Here is a 26,263-nt window from a genome sequence, read left to right as displayed (position 1 = left end):
AGGGGTTAATATTATCAGTCCTTAGGCTCCAGGAGGCCTGGGGGCTGGGTGCTCATGGTCATCAAGTGGTTAACATCTTCCATTTGGTGGAGGTTTTAGCATCTGTGAAACAACTCAGGAAATGTGCATCAGATAATGTTATCTGGGTACTTCAGAGAGGAGCTATAGCAGGGGACCTGGGGGAGGGCTCTGTCCCGGGAATGCCCCCTAGGGTCCTGCTCAGTTATAGTCGGAGTCCTTGTCTTCACCTGGACTATTGTACTAGCCCTTAACTCACCTCCCTGACTTTTCTTTTGTCCTCTCCAACCAATCTCCACCCTGTGGCCAAACCGATCTTTCTAAAATGCAACTCTCCCCGTCCCCATAGGCTAAAGTCCAGGTCCGTTAGCACAATGGACAAAATGGTACCCCTGTTGCTCTGCTGCTGGCTGACCTGGCCCCTGACTCGTGCCAGCCTGCTGTCCCCTTGCCCCGCCAGACTGGGCATTTAATCAGTGCTGATACTCAGCCGGCGATTTCTCAGAAGCACTGTGGGACCACAGGTCTCCATGTACGTGGAATTTCTAGGCCACCTAATAAGCTCTTACTTGTCAATCTCCTGAATGGCATTAGAATAGGTTAGCCTGCGCCTGAGGACCAGCTCTGTCACTTAGTAGCTTTGTGAGCTTGAACAAGTTTCTCAAATCCCCTGTGTCTCAGTTTTATCATCTGTAAAATGGGACAAACAATAACACTATCTGAATTGTTGTGAGAATTAAATAAGATAGTGCATGTAAACAATTTTGGACAGTGTTTACAGCACCGTCAGCTCCCAGTATTATATCTTAGCGTTTATTATTGTTGTTACTGTTTGTCATCCAAACCCAGATGTCACCTGCTCTGGGAAGCCTTAGCATCCCTGCCCTGCCCACCTGCCTTCCACTGCTCTGTTCTTTCTATATCTTATAGACATTCTTCTTGGGTCCATTTGTTTATTACTTGTTTTTTGCTCACTAATCTTTTTGTTCTGAATAGGATGGATTTATTTGTCCTCCTAAAAAAATAGCAAAACAAAGATGCTCCTGACAAGCTGGCCAAGTCACCTCCTTTATAACACAGCACAAACGACCTCTGGGAGCTCATTTAAAATCCCACCAGGAGGGCTTCCCTGGTGGCGCAGTGGTTGAGAGTCCGCCTGCCAAGGCGGGGGACATGGGTTCGTGCCCTGGTCCGGGAAGATCCCACATGCCGCAGAGCAGCTGGGCCCGTGAGCCATGGCCGCTGAGCCTGCGCTTCCGGAGCCTGTGCTCCACAACGGGAGAGGCCACAACAGTGAGAGGCCCGCGTACCAAAAAAAAAAAAAAAAAAATCCCACCAGGAACTGGGCTGAGATGCTGCACACACATGGCATTGCTGGGGTCAACCTGCCTTCAGGATGCACTCGTCCCCTCTGGACTTCAGGGCAGCGGAGGCCACAGTTCGTTGGAAGAAAAAGAGTTTCACTTTTGACATTTCATAAAGTAATCGTAAGGCCCAAACACATTGGATTCATTTCTCTTCATCTCCAGGAATGTTTCTGATGTTTTACTAGTGTTTATTGAATGAGCTAGGCTCAAGAGGAGGTGAGCAGAAAGCAGGGTTTTGTTTTCACCACCCCTTCAAATCTGATATCCTGTCTCATGTTTCAGTCTCTTAGAAGAGCTCTCGGGAAAGTGCCATGACTTTTTTTTTTAACTCTTAGATAGCAGCGAAAACACAGAAAGAAAGAGAGAGACAGAGAGAGAGAGAGGGAGAAAGAGAAAGACAGATCTCGAGAGAGAGAGAGAGAGAGAGAGAGAAAGGAAGGAAGGAAGGAAAGAAAGGAAGGAACGAAGGAAGGAAAGGAAGGAAGGAAGGAAGGAAGGAAGAGAAAGAGGGAAAGAAAGAAAGAAAGAGAAAGGAAGGAAGGAAGGAAGGAAGAAGGAAGGAAAGGAAGGAAGGAAGGAAGGAAGGAAGGAAGGAAGGAAGGAAGGAAGGAAGGAAGGAAAGGAAGGAAGGAAGGAAGGAAGAAAGAAAGAAAGAAAGAAAGAAAGAAAGAAAGAAAGAAAGAAAGAAAGAAGAAAGAGGGAAAGGAGAGGAAGGGAGGAAGGAAGGAAAGAAAGAAGGGCCCAAAAACTTAAAAACCCCAAAACTCAACCCCCCAAATTCCAATCCAGCTGACTCTTAACCCATCAAAGCTCCTGACCTTTCCCAGTCCCAGCCTCCCGTACACTAGCAGCCTGCAGGGGAGGAGAGGGCTTGAGCCTGGCTTCCTTTTCTAGTATCCAGAGATTTGGTCAAACACCAGCCTAGATGTTGCTGTGAAGGTATTTCCTATGTGAGGTTAACATTTAAATGAAGAGACTTTGAGGAAAGCAGATTATCCTCCACACTGTGGGTGGGCCTCTCATCCAATCAGCTTGAAGGCCTTCAGAGAAAGACTGAGATTCCCAGAAGAAGAGGGAATTCTAACTGCAGAGTGTCTTCAGACTCGAGCTGTAACATCAGTTCTTCCCTGGGTCTCCAGCCTGCCAGCCTACTTTTCAGATTTCAGAATTGCCAGCCTCTGGGACCACAGAAGCCAATTCCTTAAATCTCCATCTCTCTCTCCCCCTCTCTCTCCCCACACACCCTACTGGTTCTCCTTCTCTGGAGAATCCTAGTATCTACAACGAAAGAACAGACATTCACACAATGCCTCCCACTCCAGCCCAGCACCACAGCGTTTACTACGTATGGCTCGTCTCCTTTCCATAGTACAGTGCCTTCTCTGGCAGTTAAGAACTGGTGCCCATGGTGCTTGAGGCACTGACATCTGCTCCATCCTCCCTCCCTTCATGTAACCGATCTTCTGACCACACTGCACCCTGAGAGCTTGGCTCTGATGCAGGGCACAGGGAGGGGAAGGAGGCAGGAGTGTGTCTTTGGTCTTTTAATTCACGAGGGCAAGAACATTTTATTTTGGACTTTAATTCTTTTCTTACAAGAAAATTTAATATTTAATTTTTCCTTTGGCAGTCGAAAGTAGGGGGTTAATATTCAAATCTGTTGATTTGATGTAACTGTTGGCTTTTTATTATTAGAATAATTTTATGATGCTATTTGACCTCATGGGCAAAACCTCTTGACAGACAATATTGGTCAACACAGCTGGATGTAATCTGGGGTGAGAAACAGACTAGGAAGTAAATTCTCAGTAGGGGATACAAAGTGACCTTGGAGTTTAATGTAAATAATGCACTCTTCTAACCCGATGCTGAGTCTTCTGGGTCACCAGCAGTCTCGGGATCCCCAGAGGAGCGGTGGTTGGTATTGGGGGGGCTGCATCATGAAGGTGGGAGCGGGGCTTTCCTCTCCCCCAAGGCTCAGACCCACGCCTAGTTGATCACAGGCTAAACAGTTAAGTTTAATGTATTAAGAGAAGAAGAAAAACCCAGGGAATGTTGTTTCCTTCCACGTGGAGTGACATCCTCCATCGATTATCTGATTAAGACCTTGGAAGAAGGAACTTGGTCACATCTTGGCCATCCCCTCCCCCTTGCCCTTCTCTTTGGGGAGCAGATGCTCTGCTCTGGCAGGAAGAGACCTCCTCAGCCCACTGCTGCCTGTGATGGGAGTTAATCTGCCAAATTCGGGGGTTCAGCACTGAATAGCCTGTGTTATCAGTAAGACGGACGATCTCCGTCTGCTGGCTCCCTGACTTTATTTTAACTGGTCCAGAACCTCAGTAGGGAAGACAAGTATTATTTATCAAGTCTCATAAATACTCCAGTAATATTTATCTCTCAAGTTTGCAAATCTAAGCAGGTCACGAAAGCTGCTTAGAATTCTACCATGATTCTTTGATGTCTTTGAGATAAAATATAAATTCTGTAGGTTCCTTTTCCTGTATCCCCTCTCACCACTTTCTCAGCCTTCTTGTCTTCCAGTCATACCAAAGCACTGGCAGTTCCCTGGCGGTGCCTTGAAACTTAAACGCCTCTATGATGTCAAGTGGGCCACCTTCCTGCCTTTCTCCCATTTTCCTTAAGCTTGCCAAAATTCATCATCGTTTGCTGGGGCCCAGCGTAGGCCGCCCTAAAGTGGGCCTCAATGGCATATTGATTATTTTGAATTAAAGTTTCTTAAGAAATGGGACACTCAGACCCTCCTTTCTGTCTCCGTGAAAGCAGGAAATCAATCTCCCATAAGAAAGGTGCCCTCCCTACATCTAGAGGTGGAAGGACACCCTTATCACATCCTGCCGCACTAGAGAAGGCAAGGGGGTGATCACACAGGAGAAAGGGCAGAGTTAAAGGGGAAGATGCTTCATACAGCTTGTGTCTCGGTGAGTATGGGATGATTTATTTTGTAACTCTTCTTTATAGTCTTTAGTTTCTTGCCATTTCATCTAAGCAGTTTTCTCTCTCACTCTCTTTTCAACAAAAAGCCTCATTCAGGCCATTGCTCCAGGCAAAGGAATTGGTCACAATCCAAAAGCACGCGTCCTGCCCTTAGCAGAAGCCCATCATGGTTTCATAAGTCAGGGTACAGAAAATTCAGTCCCCTCCAAATACTGAAATGTTGGTGTTTTATTGCACAGTACTGTTATTAGGACTTTAAAAAAAATTTGAAGTAAAAATCATTTAACACCTGGACAGTATTTGCTGCATTAAAATTTGGAATCTAAAGTTGTTAGAAAGGGATCTTCTATATCTCTGCAACCCTCCAGAGGTGGAAGACAATGACAATCAACACAGCAAGGCTTCTATTTTAAGAATAAATACTTTCCCTGTTCAGAGACTATTTTTTTTAATAAGGTTTCCTTTTTTTAAAATATAAATTTATTTATTTATTTTTGGCTGCATTGGGTCTTCATTGCTGCACACGGGCTTCCTCTAGTTGTGGAGAGCAGGGGCTACTCTTCGTTGTGGTGTGCGGGTTCTAGGCACACGGGCTTCAGTAGCTGTGGTTCACGGGCTGTAGGGCGCAGGCTCAGTAGTTGTGGCTCACGGGCTTAGCTGCTCCGCGGCATGTGGGATCTTCCCGGACCAGGGCTCGAACCCGTGCCCCCTGTATTGGCAGGCAGATTCTTAACCATTGCACCAACAGGGAAGCCCACCGTTCAGAGACTTTTAAAAACAATTTTAGGGCTTCCCTGGTGGCAGAGTGGTTAAGAATCTGCCTGTCAATACAGGGGACACAGGTTCGAGCCGTGGTCCGGGAAGATCCCACATGCCGTGGAGCAACTAAGCCCGTGCGCCACAACTACTGAGCCTGCGCCCTAGAGCCCGCGAGCCACAACTACTGAGCCCATGTGCCACAACTACTGAAGGCCGCACACCTAGAGCCCAAGCTCTGCAACAAGAGAACCCACCACAATGAGAAGCCCGTGCACCACAATGAAGAGTAGCCCCCGCTGGCCGCAACTAGAGAAAAGCCCGCTCGCAGCATCAAAGACCCAATGCAGCTAAAAATAAATAAAATAAACAAAAACAATTTTATTATTTGACCATTTTAACAAACTCATTTTTTAACATGACAGCCTTGAAACAGATTTGGGTAATTCTGAATTGAATCTTCATCTACATTTGAGAAAGTAAAGAAGAGGACAAACCTGAAATGCTTTCCTTGAAACAAGCACTGCTACTTGCTATCCATAAAAAGGTTGCAGTTCTGCAAAATGAACTATGAGTTGTTTGCAAGATCTCTTCAAAGTTACCAAAAAAGACACGTGAGTATTTGATGGGGAAGACATTATGGGGGAATATTTGAAGTCAACTTATAACAATTTTCCATTCCAGTAGATGATGGCTTAGCCAGAGGGGAGAAGACATGAATATAAGCCTTTTCTCCAAATATCTGAGTGAGGACACTCAGAAGAGGAGATAGTTCCATTTACCTTTCCTTCTGAACACCGATTACAGTCTCACCGAAAAGGAAGGCATTGAGATAAAAATTCAGATATTAAAATCTGCATTTTTCTGCAATCCATTTGAGTTTAACGCTAGTCATTTTTTTGTATTTTTATAGAAATATAATCAATATGATGCTACACATGAAGCATTTTGCAGAGTGCCTGGGCCATAGTAAATACGTCCATAAGTGGTAACTGCTTTCACTGTCATTAATTATCTGCCTAGGGAAAAGGAGGAAGTTTCCCCAAGCACTGTTACTCACAGATCTTTAAGCAATGCCCTGTCACCAATGCCACCTAAGACAAAAGAACTGGAGCCCCAGACTCTGTCAGATTCAAGGAGATCAGGTCTGCGCAGAACGATGGAGGTACAGCTCATGCAGGGCTCTCTCTACTCCTCTGTATCCTTTTCTCAGGGTAAACATCCCTCCCCATCCCCCTCTTCTCCTCCAAAGTCCCCCCAACAGTCAGTTCCCTAAGGCCCTCTGACTGGCCCAGATTTTACTCACAGAAGAAAGAATACCCACTAAGAAGGTAATGACTTCATTCATTAGCCCCCAGTTAGTAAAGGAGAGGGAGGTGATTTGATTTGAGGAAATGAAATTCTGATGGTTCTATTTCAAGCACTCTGGGCGTGCGGATGTGCCTAAGGCTTTTGAACAACAGGACGTATTCTCCTGTTACGCCGGCACCCTAAGAGAGCTCTTCTACACAGAGTCCTGCAAGAACACATCAGCATCCATTCTGTACATATTCATAGGACCTACTATGCACAGTTCTGGGCTAGTCACAAATTATTCTATGTATAAGAAAAGCCTCATCATTCAGTGTAGACAGAGAACAGAATAAAGCTAAGTCTCTCTAAAATTCTCTTTAAAAGACCTGGGAGACCATCATCTAAAGAAGCATCTAAGTACATGCAGTACGTAAGACACAGGAAGTGAGCGTATTCCAAACTTGAAAGCAAAATTAAACCATGTTCCATGCCAAAGGGTCTGAACTGAGAATCACCTCCACCAGGCTGCCAGCCTTCATCTGCACTTCACCTTGATGCCTCTGCAAAGACACATGTCTTAGTCTAATTCAGACTCTTCAGTTCTATAAAAGTCACAGGACTCTCTTCTCTGCCAGGAGCTACATGCATCACATGGGGTGTGAGGCTGGTTATAGGTTTTCCCAATGCATTAGTGCCAAAGAACTGTGGTCCCTACCCCAATTCTGCTCCCTCCTTACACATTTGATTCCCCACCTTGACAAGGCGAGGAAGCGCCCAGTCCTTCCCCATTCAGGAATGAGGGAGGGGCAGAGTCTGAACCACTTGGGCCTCTGTAAAGGGACTTGATTCATCTCAGCAACGCTTTTCTGGGAGCATTTAAGAACCCAACCTCAGGAGTTAGATCACCTCTGTGTCATCCATTCTAGCCTGATTTTTCTTAATCTTCTCTGGTTCCCTGATCCCCATTTGGCTGTGTACACCTAACATCCATCTCAAGTCCCTCTGACTGTAACTCTTTTTTGACCTACTTTTCTGGTGAAGTTTTGGCCTCCCCCCATAAATATATATTCTAATTTTACTTTATTGCCCAATGCACCAAGGCTGTAGGTTAATGACATCTCTACAATCAGCCCATCTCAAAGGACTAATTAGTCTGACCCTCCTTCCATCCAGCTGCTCCAACAAGGAATGGATTCAATAAACTCTTCCAAACAAAAAGCCGTTCTTATGTTTAATGATGAATTACAGGTAGGACTCCCTTCAAATTCAGTGGAAATGATCACTCTCTTGAGCACTATTTAATATTATTCTGCAACTTCTGTCTAGTGTAAAAAAGTGATATACATTTGAGAATTTAAGGCATGTTATCATTTTCAGTTAGTAGATGTAAATATTTAGAAAATACAAATGGGACTTCCCTGGTGGCACAGTGGTTAAGGCTCCGCACTCCCAATGCAGGGGGCCCGGGGTTCGATCCCTGGTCAAGGAACTGGATCCCACATGCAAGTCGCGACTAAGGGTTCGCACGCCAAAACTAAGGAGCTGGTGAGCCACAACTAAGGAGCCCGCCGGCCCCAACTAAGACCCGGCACAACCAAATTAATTAAATTAACTTAAAAAAAAAGAAAATACAAATAAATTAAGAACTGTTAAAATGAGATCTGATAATCCCACATTTGGAAATCTATCAACAAAGTGGTCGGAAACAGTAGTTATAAAAATGAGTGGTTTCACATCAAAAACATTATGCTGAAGTAAAAGAAGTCAACTGAAAGAGCACATATTGTACAATCCCACTTATATGAAATAGTCAGAACAGGTAAATCCACAGCGACAGGAGTTTAGCAGTTGCCAGAGATTTGAAACAGGAGAGGAAAAGGGAGAGGGGAGAATAGGGAATGACTGCTCATGGGTACAAGCTTTCTTTGGGGGTTGATGAAACTCTTTTAAAATTAGCTTAGGGTGGTAATTCCCTATCAGTCCAGTGGTTAGGACTTGACGCTTTCACTGCCGGGGCCCAGGTTTGATCCCCGGTCAGGGAACTAAGATCCCAGAAGCCATGCGGCCAAAAAAAAAAAAAATCAAATGCAGTGATGCCTGCACAATTCTGTAAATATACTATAAGCCATTGAACTGTACACTTTAAATGAATGAACTTTATGCTGTGTAAATTATATCTCAATAAAGCTGCTAAAAATCAACAGTTTCCATGTATATCAAAATACTCAAAATATGACAAAAATTATCTCATCTTCTAAAAACGTAAGATATTTAGGAATAATTTAGTTGTATGAAAAAGATATACAACCCACATAAATAAAATTATAAAACTGCACGGAGATACATGAAATAAGACATAAGCGAATCAAGAAATATTCTTGGATAGGAAGACTGATTATTGTAAATGACACGGATTTCTTCCAAAATTCATGAATAAATTTCCAAACAGTTCCATTTTAATAAAAATGCCAAGGGAGGCCGTTTTGGAATGGAAGTAAACACAATTATTTTAAAATTTATCTGGAAAAATAAGAGATCAAAGACATTTTTGAGAAAGAGAACTAATGAAAAAAGACCCAAACTTACCAGATATTAACATATTATAATGCTAAAAACAGTAAATACCAAAACAGCAATGGAGAGCTATAACACTGCATAGATAATCTTATATAGCCACAAAATAGCAGAGATAACCTTGAGATAAACCTTATTGTTGGTGTATGATGAGTGTTAATTAAACAAAGAGGCCATCAGACTGAGGTGGCTCTAATACCTTAGCAGCCTATGTAAGCAAACCCCAACCTGAACCTGTAAATGCCTCAAGGTTAAGAAATCAATACCTAAGGACAACCAGTCACAAACAATGAGGCTTTTCCATAGAAGGCAAACACTTAAGCTACAGCCAATAACCTCCTTGCTTTGCTTCTACCTTTTCTCTCTAAAAGTTTTTCCCTTGACTCCTGTGTTGGTTGGAGTGCTCCTAACTACTTCTGATTTAGTGCTGCCTGACTCGAATCAATTTTCCCTCAAATAAACTTAAAAAAAAAATTTGTTCTTTTTACTCATCCCTCCCCCCTTTTATTGAAATATAATTGACATACAATATTATGTTTCAGGTGTACAACATAGTGGTTCAATATTTGTGTACATTACCAAGTGATCATCACAGTAAGTCTAAGTTACCATCTGTCACCATACAAAATTATTACAATTTTATTGACTATATTCCTTATTTCGTACAATATCTCCCCATGACTTATTTATTTTTGCTCAAGTAAACTCTTAAAAATGTAACATGCCTCAGTTTATCATTTAACATGAGGGAAACATCGTAAATCAATGAAAAAGGAAAAGATATTCAACAAATGACGTTGGGAAAACTGCTTATTAATTTGAAAGCTAGTGACAGTCTCCCAAACTTTTATTCCTCCAGTCTCTCTAAGGGATTTTTTTTTTTTTTTGGCTGTATTGGGTCTTCATTGCAGTGTGCAGGCTTCTCATTGTGGTGGCTTCTCTTGTTGTGGCTCTTAGGCTTCAGTAGTTGTGGCACGCAGGCTCTAGAGTGCAGGCTCAGTAGTTGTGGCGTACAAGCTTAGTTGCTCCGTGGCATGTGGGATCTTCCCGGACCAGAGCTCGAACCCGTGTCCCCTGCACTGGCAGGTGGATTCTTAAGCACTGCACCACCAGGGAAGTCCTCTCTAAGGATTTTATATGCTCCTAAATCCCTCTGTGTCTGAGGGACCTAGAGTAGTGTGTTTTCTTATCTGAATCAGAGCTGATACATTTCCAAGACCAAAAGAAGCTAAATAAAGTGTAATTTTTATCAAAACTTTTTCTTTTATCTGAAAATAAAGTACTATAATATCACACAAGAAATTGTTTTAATAGTTAAATCGATTTAAAACCTTGCTCCATAGCTGAAAAAGCACTTGTACCTGTATCCTGAACTGGTCTCCAGAGGGCAGCAGAGAGTCATTTACACTTAACCAAAAGTTACCTCTTAACCAAAAGTGTGTGCTTGGGTTGTTTTTTCAACTCTTCTGTTCTTTCTTATGACTAGGCCTTAACAAACTGGGTGGCCAGGATCTGGAAGGCTGTCTGAGGTCATGGATCAAAGCGATGCCAACAAGCCAAAGCAAAAGTTCAAAGAATCACTTTTATATCTTTAAAATAATTCTTTAATTAGATAAACCAATGAACCACAGTTAATACACTGTTGGCTAAGCATATGTTTATGCAACACCGATGCATATAAAGCATTTAATCCTTTCAGGGCTTTCTATTCCTAGACATACAAAAAGTATATAGAAAGGGTGATAGTCACTTATTCTGTCATATTTTTTGAGCATTTGATACACACTAAAAGTTTATCAGTGACCCAGAAATTGTCGAAGACACAAAGGATTATAAAAGCATGTTTCAAAAACAAAATCATGTTATTCTGACTTACTTCGTAAACAACAAAGATTCTGGAGAGATAGGTGAAAGGCTTCTATAAACTGACAAAGTGAGGAATAGTTCAGCCAAAATTAAGTGAGTGCAGACATCCAGAGACTTGTGCAGGACACTGAAGCTGGCCTGTACTCCAGGGCATTGCGAAACCAGGTAAATGTGAACTTTGGTTTTCACCTCTTAACAGGGCACAGAGAAAAGGCATCACACAGGTCTTCCTCAAAGTGGTGATTCCAAATAATAGGAGACTACCCCATGAAGGTTGAGACACCAAAGGGCCATCTCTTCAGCGTGAGAAGGAACTAGAAGTAACCACCTTGAACCCTGTACCTCCTCCCATCCCAGTAAAAGTGAAATTGCCTCCTGTCTGGAAACTTGGCTCAAAGTATAGAGGTGGAGAAAAGTCTCTTCTGAGTTTTATATGCATGAGATGGCCCACATTCATACATCTGGGTGGTCTAAAATGCCTCAAGCTGAGAATTAGGTTAAAGCTGTCACAGACCCAGGAGTCTCACAGAAGCAAACAGAAATCTTCTCTACAGAGACTCACCTCTACTCCAGGCCTCAAAGAGTTTCTGCAGAAATATGAGTTCACAGTCAAAAATCATGAAACCCGAAAGTAAAGGACATATCATGAGCGACAGCCAGTACTTATTAGACCCTCAAAGATGAAAGACATGGAAATTATGAAACATAGAAGATCAATCAAGTACACTGAAATATATTTATAGAAATAACAGGACAAGTTACGGGCAAAGAGCCAGAGCCATTAAAAAATAACCAAACCAGCCAAGCATAGAACTCCTAGTCATAAAAAACGTGATAAGTGATATTTTAAAACGCAATGAAAATGGATAAAATAGTAATAAAAATATGCAGTGGGGTTTTAAAATATAGGATTAAAATATACGAGAGTAATGAGATATATATTAAGCCTTTATTCCAACACATTTTTGAGTTTAAAGGAAATAAAGGCCCTAGACAAATATTTCACTATATCTGACTCGAAAGGAATACAAAACCCAAATAGTCTCATAATCAGTAAGGAAATTGGGAGTTCAAAATATGTCAATCAATCAATCAACTCCTCTAGGCCCAGGTGGCTTCCCTGGCTGTTCTAAATATTTAAGGAAGAAAAAGTTCTAATTTTACACAAATGCTCCTAGGAAACAAAATGCGGATAACATTTCCCAGCTCATTTTGTGAAGCTACCATAATCCTGATTCCCAAACCCAAAAAGAATAGTATAGAAAAGGAAAAGTAGGTGCTTCCCTGGTGGCGCAGTGGTTGAGAGTCCGCCTGCTGATGCAGGGGTCACGGGTTTGTGTCCCGGTCTGGGAAGATCCCACATGCCGCGGAGCGGCTGGGCCCGTGAGCCATGGCCACTGAGCCTGCGCGTCCGGAGCCTGTGCTCCGCAACGGGAGAGGCCACAACACTGAGAGGCCCGCGTACCGCAAAAAAAGGAGAAGTATAGCTCACCATACTGATGTTCACAGGTTTAAAATATCCTAAGCAAAAGATTAACACACTAAGTTCAGGAACAAATTTTAAAAAGAAACAAACAAAAAAACACATCATGACCAAGTTGGGCTTATACAAAGAAAGGTTGATTTCACATTTTTAAAAATCAGCTAATTAATTTCACCACACTAATAGATTAAGGGGAAAAAAATCATATGGCCTCTCAATAGATGCAAAACCCCCACATTTTACAAAATTAAAATTCATTCATGATTTTTTCAAAAGTCTCTTTGCAAAAGAAATATCTACAGCAAGTATTATGTGTAATGTTGAAATACTGTATTCAGTATTGATATAAAATAAGGATGCTTGCTGTCATCACTTTTACTTAACAATTTGCTAGATGCCCCAACAGTGCAGCTGGCAGAGATGAATGAAGAAATGGTGTAAAATTGTAGGACAGCAAAATTTGCCATCCCCAAATGTGTCTCTTTGGCATGAGGATTAATTGGGCTGATTATTTTTAAGAAACAGAAAACTCAGAAAGCTTTTCTTGTTACCTCCCCCTTAGCTGCTCAAAGAATTTAGATAAAGGGCCTGTCTCCAGAATGGAGCTATCACTAGAGATATCTGTAAAGAATATGGACTAGGTGTGCTGGGAGAAATTTGGCAGGGCCTATAGATTAGGGTCCACTCTGTATCCCATTGTCTCTGCAGGACCCAGCAAACATTTGTTTACCAAACATTTGCTTTTCCATCTCTATTTCCTTCCTCCCCCTTGAGGTCCCAAACCATACCCCCAACATCCTCTTTTGTCTCTAGCAGAAGATGGTATTTAAGGTGAGGGTTTCAGCCATTTTGGCAAGTTACTCAGTTTTCCTGGGCCTCTCCCATGTGTACATGTTATTAAACTTTTGTTTTCTCTTGTTAATCTGTCTCATGTCAACTGAATTCTTAGAGCAGCCAGAAGAACCTAGAATGGTAGAAGAAAATATCTCCCCCCCACCGCCGACATAGATTTATTTTAAAATGTATATGGAAGAACAAAGAAAGAGCCATGAATATTTAAGCCATCCTGAAAAAAGAAAATGAGACAATTTATCTTACCAAACACCTACAATTAAGTATTAATGTAAGCAGATGGGGTAGGGGGTCCCGGGAGAAAGAGACCCAGGCATGGCTTAAGCCACTTTGTGATCTAAGCCTGGCCACAATGCTTGCCCAGTAATTAAGGATCTAAAGGGAAGTGAGGGAAATGAAGGAACAAAGGAAGAGCAGTAAAGAAACAATAGTTCAGCGAGAAAACAGAGTCCTAGTTCCTCCTCAAGGGATGTACATAACCATCTGACACCTGTCTTCAGTTCTGCAGGAACTAAGGCCCCCACCCAGGTGGAGGACAGAATGATGTTCACCCTCTTGACTTCAGTCAACCAAAGCCAGGACTCTGTCAACCTTTGCCCCAATTCTGTGCTGAATTCTCCTCTGCCCAAGTCCCTTTATGAATATGCATGAACCCTTAGTTTAAACGTCCCCAATTTTGCTGTTTGGGGAGACATTGCTCTGTGAGAGATCCCCAGTGTTCCCCTTACTTGCTGCAAGTAATAAGTCCTTCCTTCTCCCAGTCTTCGGCTTGGTTGTGTCTTTTGGCTCAACACCCACCAAGAGGCAAACCCAGTTTTGGGGTAACATTAATTTTAGTGGGATTTCCCACAAGGACAGATAATCTAACGAATGGAACAGAACAAAATACCCCAAATCTGACCTACACACATACATGGAGTTCTGACATGACACATTATCTTCTGTTATTAACTTGAGAACCTGGGGGATCATTATGGGGAAAAAATTAATCCCTCTTTCACATCAATACTAAAAATCAGTCCCAGTGGATTAAAGACCTGTATGTATGTAAAAGACAATAATATAAAAATCTTAGAAGACTTTAAGATATAGCAGCAGTTTTAAAACAAAACACAGAACGTGGAAACCATGAGGAAAATATAGGAGTTTGACTACATTAATGTAAAAAAACCACTTTGGTTTATTAAAGAACACTGTAAGAAGAGTAAACAGGGGACTTCCCTGGTGGCACAGTGGTTAAGAATCCGCCTGCCACTGCAGGGGACACGGGTTCGAGCCCTGGGCCGGGAAGATTCCACATGCCTTGGAGCAACTAAGCCCGTGCACCACAACTACTGAGCCCACATGCAGCAACTACTGAATCCCACGTGCTCTAGGGCCCGTGCTCTGCAAGAAGAGAAGCCACAACTACAGAAAGCCTGTGCGCAGCAACGCAGACCCAATGCAGCCAAAAAATTAAAAAATTTTAAAAAAAGAGTGAACAAAAAACCAAGAGAAGACATGTGCAACACATAAAACAAACAAAAGATGAGTATCCAAAATATGTTTTTTAAAATACTCTTATTAACCAAAAAGAAAACAAATAACACAATAAACAATGAATTTGAACAGGCACGTCACAGAACACGAAAACTGAATGGCCGATACACTTTTTTTTTTTTTTTTTTTTTTTTTTTTTTTGCGGTACGCGGGCTTCTCACTGTTGTGGCCTCTCCCGTTGTGGAGCACAGGCTCCGGATGCTCAGGCTCAGCGGCCATGGCTCACGGGCCCAGCCGCTCCGCGGCATGTGGGATCTTCCCAGACCGGGGCACAAACCCGTGTCCCCTGCATCGGCAGGCGGACTCTCAACCAATGCGCCACCAGGGAAGCCCCAATACACATATTTCTAAAAGGGTTAACCGTATTAATAACAAGGGAAACACAAATCAGACAAAATGAAATAGTTTCATGTCCATGAGATCAACAAACATTTAAACATCTGACAATATCAAGTCTCGACGAAGAAGAGTAACAAATATTTTCATATTATGATCAGTTTGGAAGGCTCTTGGCCTTAGATAATAAATATGAAAATCCACATACTCTCCATTCCACTCTTACAAACATACTTTAAAAGCACTCTTGCACATGTGTACCTGAGACAGTACAAGAATGTTCAGAACAGAACTGTAAGAGCAAATGGCAATTTCATATGCCTCAACATAATAAAAATTGATAAGGATTACAGATATCTTCAGGGCACTTTACTATATCTGAAATCTGTGGTCAGTGGACAGAAAACTGTAAGCCTAAACACTAACACAGGATAATAAAGGGCCAGAAAAAGACACCAACACCAAGGAGTGTCATGAATTTGTATAAGAGCTTATTTGTTTCACAAACATTTAGACTGCACTTATCATGTGCCCAACACTGTTGTAACTGCTTCACAAGGATCAGTTCATTTCATCCTCAAAACAGGCCTATGAGCTGGGTACTAATATGATCCTCATCGGACAGATGAAGAAACTGAGGCAGAGAGGGTGAGTATTTTGCCCAAGGTCACACGCAATTAAGTGGCAGAGCCAGGATTCGAAAGCAGTAGTTTGACTCCCAAGTCCTTGTATTAAAACATACACTATGCTAACTCCTAACCATGATGCTATAGTGTGCTGGCAGAACCACTACGGAAGGAATTTATCCAACAAATGCAGTTAAATCCCTTATTGATGTGAGCGTAAGGATACCATTCCAGCTATCTAGTCATTGCTGCATAACCCTGCTCCCCAAACTTAGTGGCATAAAACAACTATTTCTCATGGTCACTCACTAAGGAATTAGGACAGGAGTAGCAGGATGGCACACTCCTGCTCCTTGCCAGGAGCCCAGATGGCAAGACTAAATGCCTGGGGGCTGGATGACTTGAAGGCTGGGCTCAGTTGGGCCAATGGCCCCAGTACCCACATGCAGACTCTCCAAATGGCTTGGGCTCCTAACAGCATGGCAGCTGGATTCGGAAGGCGAGAATCCAGAGAGCAAACATCCCGAGAGCATAGGATGTAGTTGCAAGGCTTCTTTTGTCCCTGCCTTCGAAGTCGTGCAGCGTCACATTCTGTCTTTATGACCAAGTCACGGAGGCCCCTCAGATCCAGGGATGGGGAATTAGGCTCCACCTCTGGGTGAGGAAGAAGCAAGGTAACCTTGCGGAAGAGCAGGTGAGTGGGAGACAGTGTCAGGGTCACCTTTGGAAACACAACTTGGCCCAGAGTCACAGAGGCTGTTGACAGGGCAATAGGTTCTGGGATATTTTTAGCCACAGGTAACTGAACAGGCAATTAACAGTGGCTTAAATTCTAAGGGGGTTTTTGTCTCATGACATAAAAGGGCCAGAGGCAGGGCAAGTCCAGAGTTAGTTAGTTGCTCGGTGATGTCATGAAGGACCCCAGTGCTTTCTGTTTTTCTAGTCTGCTACCCTTAGCACATCCTAAGTATCCCACTCCTTGCTTTTAGGTTGGTTGCAGCAATTCCAAGCATCAGAAGGAGACATAATAATGTCAAACAAAGAAAAAGAGGGGTATATTTTCCCTTGAGTCTCTTTTAATTAAAAAAAAAAAAAGAATAGGGACTTCCCCGGCGGTCCAGTGGTTAAGACTCCGACCTTCCACTGCAGGGGGCAGGGGTTCGATCCCTGGTAGGGGAAGTAAGATCCCACATGCTGCAAGGCACAGCCAAAAAGAAGAAGAACCTCCTTTCTAAACCTCACAGTTAACTTACTTTCAGGTCACATTGGACCTGAACTTGCCCTTGTTCATGCCATAGCTGGAAAAGAAGCTGAGAAAGGATCTAGCATTTTGGCTTCATAGTAAGACGTGCTTCTGCTAATAAAAAAAGGAAGGGGAAGAATGACAGTGGAACCACCAGTACCTGCCACAAGTTCAGGCAACCTCCATTCACTTAGCAATTATTAGCTGATTGCTAATTGTGTACCAGGCACAGCGCTAAGAGGCAGGGCATGGCGGTGCGCAAGACAAGCATCCCTACCCTTGTAAGGCTTACAGTCCAGCACAAAACAGAGACACGTAACAAGCAATCCCATAATTAAATCAAAGGCGTTCAGTACCATGAAAAAGAGGTATGCAATCAAAGCACGATTTGCTGTAAAGAAAGCAATATTGCTTTATGGAAATATACTGCAATGAAACACAAGATTATAGTTATAAATACTAAAAGAATTTAGTATAAATACTAAAAGAATCGCTAAGATGAAAAAATAATGACTGGAAATGATCAAGAGAAGGAAGCATGGTGTCTGGAAGATAGATCGCGTCCCCATCATTAGAAAAGTTACTCCACTGAGGATCTGAGACTGTTCCCTGGGATTTACTACAGACCTGATGAAGCTTCTCTTGAGACTCCCTGACCTCCTTCTATCGAACCGCGTGCTCACCAAACAAACACTGGAATACTGCATCGCTTGCCCAGGTGGACTAGATACCAGACTGGAATTTTTCAGTTTCTGAAAAGTTCTATCTGTCACCATAAAGTGTTATTTTGGTCAGTTTAAAGTAAGCATGAACAATCTTAGACCGTCAAAGCTATAATCGCGGACTGGGAACCCACGGTGAGCCCCACCCTGGGCACTCACAAGATATCAAGCCGGTTTCACCCACGATGGCACTCAAAACTCACCTGGTACATTCCTTTGATAGTAGCTATGGCATCGGCCAGCTGCTGATTGTAGCATTTTCTTAAGGTATCCTCATTCTGCAAATGAAAAATAAATACAACAAGCACCACAATGTATTTCCAAATGCAACTCTCACACCTACAAGGGAGGGGCTCAGTATAAAACCATCATTCAAATCATATGCTCTCTCAAAAACTTCACTTTATAATCATTTCCCCTATGCTTACAGCTAGTACAACACATTCCATTTTCACTTACACTGAACCAAAAGCAATAGAGAGCTCATATGGATAAAATAAATACAGATGATGTGAACATTTTCTCTCATCTTCCATATCATAGTCTTTCTAATGTCTTAGAACTGCTTATAAAATAGTGAAATCGGGGGATGGGATAAGTTGGGAGATTGGGATTGACATATATACACTACTATGTATAAAATAGATAACTAATGAGAACCTAATGTATAGCACAGGGAACTCTACTCAGTGCTCTGTGGTGACCTAAACGGGAAGGAAATCTTTAAAAGAGTAGATATATGTATACGTATAACTGATTCACTTTGCTGCACAGCAGAAACTAATACAACATTATAAAGCAACTATAATCCAATAAAAATTAATTAAAAAATAAAATAAAATAGTGAAATCTATTTGGAGTTCACATCCTCTTCTGGTCCTGGTATTTTTGGATGAATTATGCTCATGGAAAGAAATCTAGGGCCACTAATCCACAAACTAGAGTCACTTTCTGATTAATCAAATTATTTGATCCTATCTGTTATGGGTAACAATGAAAGATAGTACATTAAAAAAATACTCTTGTATGGAATCTAAAAAAAAGAAAAAGAGTTCTGAAGAACCTAGGGGCAGGACAGGAATAAAGACGCAGATGTAGAGAATGGACTTGAGGACACGGGGGAAGGGTAAGCTGGGATGAAGGGAGAGAGTGGCATGGACATATATACACTACCAAACATAAAATAGATAGCTAGTGGGAAGGAGCCGCATAGCACAGGGAGATCAGCTCGGTGCTTTGTGACCACCTAGAGGGGTGGGATAGAGAAGGTGGGAAGGAGACACAAGACGGAGGAGATATGGAGATATATGTATATGTATAGCTGATTCACTGTTATACAGCAGAAACTAACACAACATTGTAAAGCAATTATACTCCAATAAAGATGTTAAAAAATACTCTTGATTCTGATATCAATTTTGATTCTAGCATGGAGTGTAAACCACCAATGGGCTTTAGAGTCAGACAGAATTGGATTTCAATGTTACTGTGCCACTTACTATCTGTCTGACTTTAAGCAAGTGACTTAACCTTGGTGGCTCAGTTTCCTTATCTGCAGAGCAGGGATGAGAGGATTTCCACTTAGGGATTGTTGAGGGATTTAAAGAGGAAATGCATTAAAAGGTACTTTGAATGGTGGGGTCAACAACACGTGGGTGTTTTGTTTTATAACAGAAAAATAACACTGATGCCTGTTCTTAATGACAGATAAATATGCTAACCTGATCAAAGATTTTAGGAAATTCCTCAGAGCAGCAGAGTTTTCATGTCTTTGGCTCCTACGGAGCCATTAAAACACAAGTCATATAAAACTGTAGTTAAGGGCTGAAATTCAAGCATTAAACTCTCTGGTCTGGAACCTAAACCCTGATGGTTTTTTAACTGGTGACCTTGAGCAAGTGAATTAACCTTTCTGTGCCTTGGTTTCCTCATCTGTAAAAGGGGTATAATAATTGTACCTACTTTGTCAGCTTAGTCATGAGCCTTAAATGAGTTCATACACAGGGTACTCACAAAAGTTTCTGCACATAGTAAAGCTATAGGTACCATACAGCTTTATGTAGTCATCATATGATACACAACACATACAAATTAAATTGCCCTCATAAGTTGCTAAGCTAAAAACTGTAGTATCTACACATCTAAACATAAAATTAATCCACATATGAAACAGAGGAAATGAGAGAACTTCTACCTGTTGGTAACGTTTTTCGATTGTCAGGATCCTGTCATGTAGAGAAGTGAAAAGTCTGCAAGATTCCTCTCTAAGACGGTCCTCAAACTTCAGTGGAATCAATTGTTTGAGGAACCCAAAATCCACCTGAAGAGATTTAATAATCTAAAAATGGAAAAACATACATAATTGTAGAGAGTTAAGGGCCCTCTGTGTAAAGATTCCAGCACCTGGCCTGGTCTGGGCAGATCACTTGGGCACCTGGTCAGGGGCTTGTCCTGAATTGAAGATTACCTCTGCAAAGTCATGTACACTGGGGATTCCAGTTAATCTGCTAAACTAATACATGCTGATGGACGAAGGGAGAGGAGGTTCCCAGCAGTTTCCTCCCATACAGAGTAAGTTATCCTTTGCCATGAATCAAAAAACGTTTGAAAAAATAATTTTCAATATGTGATTTTCAGATCAGGAAAAATGGGCAAGAATCAACATTTGTTGTGAATTTACTAGCCAAGCACTTAAATATATAACCAATGTGTTGACTAAGAACTGGTTGGTATCATCCAAACTCAATGTATTTTTGTCTCCCACTGTCTATTTAAAATGTATTCACTAGGACTTCCCTGGTGGTCCAATGGTTAAGAATCCGCCTTACAATGCAGGGGACGTGAGTTCCATCCCTGGTCGGGGAACTAAGATCCCACATGCCACGGGGCAGCTAGGCCCGTGCGCCACAACTACAGAACCCATGCACTCTGGAGCCCGAGTCACAACTAGAGAGAAGCCCACGCACCGCAACTAAGACCCAATGCAGCCCAAAATAAATAAACATTTAATTCAAAAAATAAAATGTATTCACTAGGTAATCTTCCTTCGCCCTGAATGGAAACTGTAAGCAATTCCTACTCATTCTTGGGAACAGAAAGTCCCATCATCACTCAAAACACAGCCCAAAAGTAGCATTTAGAATGTGACACTTCCAACTTCATTCATAGGTAAGGCTGCTCCCTGCACTCCAGGCCAAGGGCAGTAGCTGGCAGCTGCACGTCTTTAAGGAAAAGAGTGGGATTCACTCTTGAGCTCTCCCCCCTCTTACCTCCTCCCCCCACACCCCAGTTGCTTCTCCACCACAGACAAGGCAGAAGGGATAAAGGGACACGGCTGTTCCTACCTGGCGGGGGGCTTCACCCTGGTCTGGTAGGACAGGAGAACGACCCTTCTTCCCTCGGGCACCAACACAGCTTCTCTAGAGGTTCCCGCTGCAGGTACCCTCTCTCCTGTGGATGCACAGGGACAAGCAGCTGCTTCTCTACTCCAGGTGGTCACTGCTACTCCGCCCTCGGGCCCTATGAATCTAGAGTTTTACCCTTTCTTCTCCCTTCTGTTGGGGGCCCTCTGTCCTGCTCAATCCGTCAACTGGAGAGGACCCAGAATGACCCCAAGCTGGCGCTCTCTCTCTTTTTCTTAGAGGCCACATGTGGTCCACAAGAAACAATCACACAACCCTCACCCCGGCAACTCTGGCAGTGCAGACTGATCCCAGCTCAGCCGCTCCCCCTTCTTGCCCCAGCCCACGTTAGCTTCCTTGCACATGAATCGGCGCCGGTCCCGAGTCTTCCAATAGCAGCAAACACATTTCAAGTTCCACAGAAGCCTGACTTACCGGCTTTGAGCTGAGGAAGAGCCCTTCCGCTACCCCTCCCCCAGAAAGAGCATGGCAACAGTGTTTCCTAAAGAAACTGCTTCGGCAATTTTTCCCCTTCACCTCCTGATCCCCGTTTTTATTATGCTTGGTCTGATTAAAGAGCTAAGAGTCATTGATCTGATGTGTAACATTCTCTTCGTAAATTCTGCAAATGGGATCTTACACTCGCTTTGGAATTTGATACCTGGCTACTAGCACCCTGGGAAGAAGCTCGGTTTTAGCATCCTGATACTATGTGGGAGGTTTTATTTTGCAGTTGAGGATATCAAGACTTTGAGAGGTTAAGTGACTAACTAGTCCAACATTACGTGGCCGGTAAGCGGAAGGTCCAGATTTGAACAGAGTTGTGACTGACTCATACTCCTTCTTTATACCATGTTGTCAACTTATGAAGGTTACTATTTTGAGAAATACGAAAAAAAATTCTAGAGCAAGTGAAAGCTTAAAGAATTCCTTAAATTCCAGGGACAAGATGAAATGACTTTGCCTTTAGGAGATCCAGCCCCATATGGACGGCTTGTTCTGAAGAAGGGAGGGACAGGAATCCTGGTATGGTCAAAAAAACTTCTACTGGCCTAAGACTCCCATGGATCAGTTTACAAGAGACATACCTAAGATACAATGACACAGAACTGAGGTCAGTGTAGAAATAAGAAAGTTTTGCCAGGCAAACAATGTCCCGAAGAATGTTAATATAGGTATATTAATATTGAACAAAATGGACAATATGTGTATGTGCATATATGTATATATACACACATGTACATGTGTGTGTGGATATATATATACATCTATGTATATACACACACTCAACAAATACAGGTTATTTTTAATTTCTCATTTCCATGGCACAATAATGAAGACTGACCTCACACAAAGCCTCAGGACAAGTCGCAACAAAGACCAAATAATTCATCTCACAAAGACTGTCCGCTGACAACAAAGCACTGAAGTTAAAACTCAGCAACATAACAGTAACTAAAGAGCACGCGTGGAGATCTAACCAACTTCTTATTAAACAGTGGGCCAACAAAATAAATGGGAAATTGGAGCACTTGAATCTAAATACTAATAAAAATCCTACATCTCAAAATTTGTGGGATGACGTTAAAGAAGTAATTAGTAGGACTATATTGCCTTAAATATTGTCATTTATACTGTCTTTAAATGCTTGTGTAAGGAAAGAAGGGAGCCTCAAAATGAATGACCTGTAGGCATGGATAGCTAAGAGCCCCGTGTCCATCACACAGGTCCTTCCTTACTGAGAGAAGCATGACTTTGTCGGGGCAGTAATGTGCCTCGCCAATATACTCACGCCTTCAGAACCCTTTGCAGTTAAAGGGGTCATGTGATGTAGTTAAGGCTAACGATAAATACGCTGGGGTTTTCGATGGAAAGTTTTTGCTTTTTTGGTAGAGCTACCACCACTCCATTCCACTGCTCCCCTATTCTCCTTCCTCTGTGAAATGCAGATGGAGGCTGGAAATGGAGCAGCCATCTTGTTACTGGGAAGTCAGAAATATGATAGCAAAATCCATGCACTAATGATGGACCTGTGAAAAGATAAAATGAATCTGGTACACAGATGACATCAGGGAGCTACTGCCCTAACTTGTAATTCCAGATATTCTAACCCAAGACTTCCTGTTAAGTCAATATAGTTGCACTGTCTGTACATAGAGCTATATGACATCCCATCTAATACCCAGATCCAATTCACGGAATTAGAAAAAGAAAAACAGAGTAAACCCAAAGATAGTAGGAGGAATTAAATAATAAAGATAAGAGGGACTTCCCTGGTGGCGCAGTGGATAAGACTCCGAGCTCCCAATGCAGGGGGCCTGGGTTTGATCCCTGGTCAGGGAACTAGGTCCCACATGCATGCCACAACTAAGAGTTTGCATGCCACAACTAAGAAGCCCACATGCTACAACTAAGCAGCTGGTGAGCTGCAGCTAAGGAGCCCGCCTGCCGCAACTAAGACCCAATGCAACCAAATAAAATAAACAAATAAATATTTTAAAAACACATAAATAAATAACTAATAAGGATAAGAAAAGACATTTATGAACTAGAAAATAAAGATACGATAGAAAGGATTAATAAATCCAGAAGTAGGGTCTCTGAAAAAAATTAATGAAATAGATAACACTGTCAGGATTCATCAAGAAAAAAGAGGAGGTATGAAGACCATATTAAGAATTTTAAAAGAAATATAACTACGGATACAATAAAGACCTAAAAACGATATGCAAAGACAATAATCAACACCATAACCAACAATTTGAATATTTTGTAGAAAAATATAACATCAAACCGACCCAAGAAGATTTAAGAAAACCTTAATATACCCATAACAAAACAATAGCAGTAAAAATAAGCACAGACTGTTTTACATGCAAGTTTACACTGAAGAAATAGATACTTCCAATCTCAAGCCAGTAATTCCAGAGAATAGACTAGGGAACACTTCCCAACTCACTTTATGACAATACTATGACTTTGCTACCAAGACTGAACAACAGCATAAGGAGAAAAGAAAATGATAGGACAACCTCACTTACGAACATAGATGGAAAACAATCCTTAGTAAATTAACAGCAAATGATGCAATGCAAAAGGAAATATTATAGTCCAGTTGGGTTCGTTCCAGGTTTACTATCAAAAACTCGAATTTCTTCACATCATCAGATAAAGGAGAAAAACCATATGACTGTATGACCATCTCAACAGATCCATGAAAAGCATTCAAATCCAGCCATTCATGATTTTTTTTAAAAAAATGTCTCTCACTAATTTGAAATAAACATCCTTAATCTGATTTAAGCATATTGCATCAGATTTTGGTTCAACTATATTAAAAAATCCAAATAACAGAAGCATAAAAGAGAGGTAGGTTTACTTCTCTTTCACTAGGTGGTGAAAATGACCCAAGATCCTTCTATCTCCTTAGTCTTCTGTATACCTCAAAATCATGGTGTAACTGGTAGCATCCCTGGTCTAGGCACTGAAGTAAAAAGAGGAGGGCAAGAAAGAAAGAGAGGAAGGAAAGAGGGACAGGATGAGGAAGAGGTAAAGTGGCACAGTGCATCGGAACTGTGCCTTAAAGGTTGCCCAAAGCGGCCACTCAATATTTCCACCTAAATTCTACTGACCGGAACTTACTCATTTAGACGCTAGTTGCAAAGGAATAAAGTTATAACACTTTTCTGAAGGCATAAAAGAAGACAATAAATTGGGACGTAAGTGGGAAAAGAGACATCCTCAAAAGTGGGAGTGTAAATTGGTATAATTTCTATGCAGGGCAACTTGGCAACATCCTTCACAATGACTAATGCATGCATCCTCTGACTCAGACATTTCACTTTTAAGAATTTACATCCCAGTTTTACTGGCATGTGAGTATGTACAGAATTATTCATTGCAGTAAAAGATGTGAAACAACCAAAATGATGTCCATCAGTAGGAGGATAGCTAAATAAATGATGCCAGTTTGTGATACAATGTACTTGTAAAATAGATGAGGAATCTCTTTATGTACCAACGTACATAAATGATTTCCAAGTTATGTTGTTAAGTGAAAAAACAGAAGCAAAGCAACCTGAAGTATTTGTAGTAGTATGCCACCCTATGTCACAGTTTTATTGATTAGGACTTTTAATAATAACTCTTGATATCTAATGTGTATGAAATGTTCTGTTTCTTTACAATCGAAAAGGCCCCAAAGCTTTGCTGTACAGAGAAATAAACACATCATTGTAAATCAATTATACTTCAATAAAATTTAAAAAAAATTTTTTTAAAGCCCCAAAGGAAATATGATAGAATACGGAGATCTGAAAAAGCTGTATGGTAGTACAGGGGAGCAAAATCTGCCACCTCAAATTGTGTCTCTTTGGCATGAGGATTTATTTAGGCTGATTATTTTTAAGGCCCCAAAGACTCAGGAAGAAACTTTGACCTTCCCCATAACTTCCTAGAAGAATGCAGATAGAGGACCTGTTCCAGGAAGGGAGATAGCACCATAGATAACTATAGTATAATATGCACTAGCTGTGTAGACTGGGAGGAACCTAGCAAAGTCAGTTAAAATTCGTCTCTGTGTCCCACTGTCTCTGCATGGCCCTGCAAACATTTGTTTACCAAATATTTGCTTTTCCTTCTTCATGTGAATTGTCTTCCTCTCCTACGAAGTCCCAAACCACTATCCTCAACATCCTCTTCTGTCTTTGGCTGAAGGTGAGAGCTTTGGCTATTTTGGCAAGTTACTCAGTTTTCCTGGGTCTCTCCCACATATATGCTATTAAATTTTTGTTGGATTTTCTCCTGTTAATCTGTCTCATGTCAATTTAATTCTTAGACCAGCCAGAAGAACCTAGAGGGACAGAGGAAAATTTCTTCCTCCCTGACCATGGGTGACACAGTTATTCACTACTGTATATTATTCTTGACATTTTTCTATATGCCAAAAATATTTTGTAATTTTTTAAAATATCGTAAATAGTAAATGTTCACAGATGTCAAAAGAATTCCAAAGAGAGTAAGAAAACATTTCACTAAACAAGTTAACATATATGAGCATGACATAAATATGACACAAATGAAGTAGTAGTTTATACTAATAATTTTATTTTATTTTACTTTGTGGTACACGGGCCTCTCACTGCTGTAGCCTCTCCCGCTGCGGAGCAGGCTCCAGACGCGCAGGCTCAGCAGCCATGGCTCACAGGCCCAGCCACTCCACGGCACGTGGGA

The 26,263-nt window shown here is 41.7% G+C and overlaps 1 protein-coding gene across 1 annotated transcript in view; it reads right to left on the bottom strand.

The window, feature by feature from the left end:
* C2H10orf67 (chromosome 2 C10orf67 homolog) overlaps positions 1–22,856 on the bottom strand; it is a 93,147-nt gene extending 70,291 nt beyond the window's left edge. Inside the window, exons 1-3 of the mRNA XM_060293678.1 lie at positions 22,824–22,856; positions 19,825–19,968; positions 17,834–17,908 (exon numbers count right to left, since the gene is read on the bottom strand). Coding sequence (XP_060149661.1) covers positions 17,834–17,908; positions 19,825–19,968; positions 22,824–22,856 — 252 coding nt within the window. The remainder of the gene's footprint in view (positions 1–17,833; positions 17,909–19,824; positions 19,969–22,823) is intronic.
* Between the last annotated feature and the right edge of the window lie 3,407 nt (positions 22,857–26,263).

This window comes from Globicephala melas, chromosome 2 (assembly GCF_963455315.2).
Source record: "Globicephala melas chromosome 2, mGloMel1.2, whole genome shotgun sequence".
Taxonomy (NCBI): Eukaryota; Metazoa; Chordata; class Mammalia; order Artiodactyla; family Delphinidae; genus Globicephala; species Globicephala melas.
The sequence above is the reverse complement of the archived record's forward strand: the minus strand, read 5'-3'. Positions and strand labels throughout refer to the sequence as shown.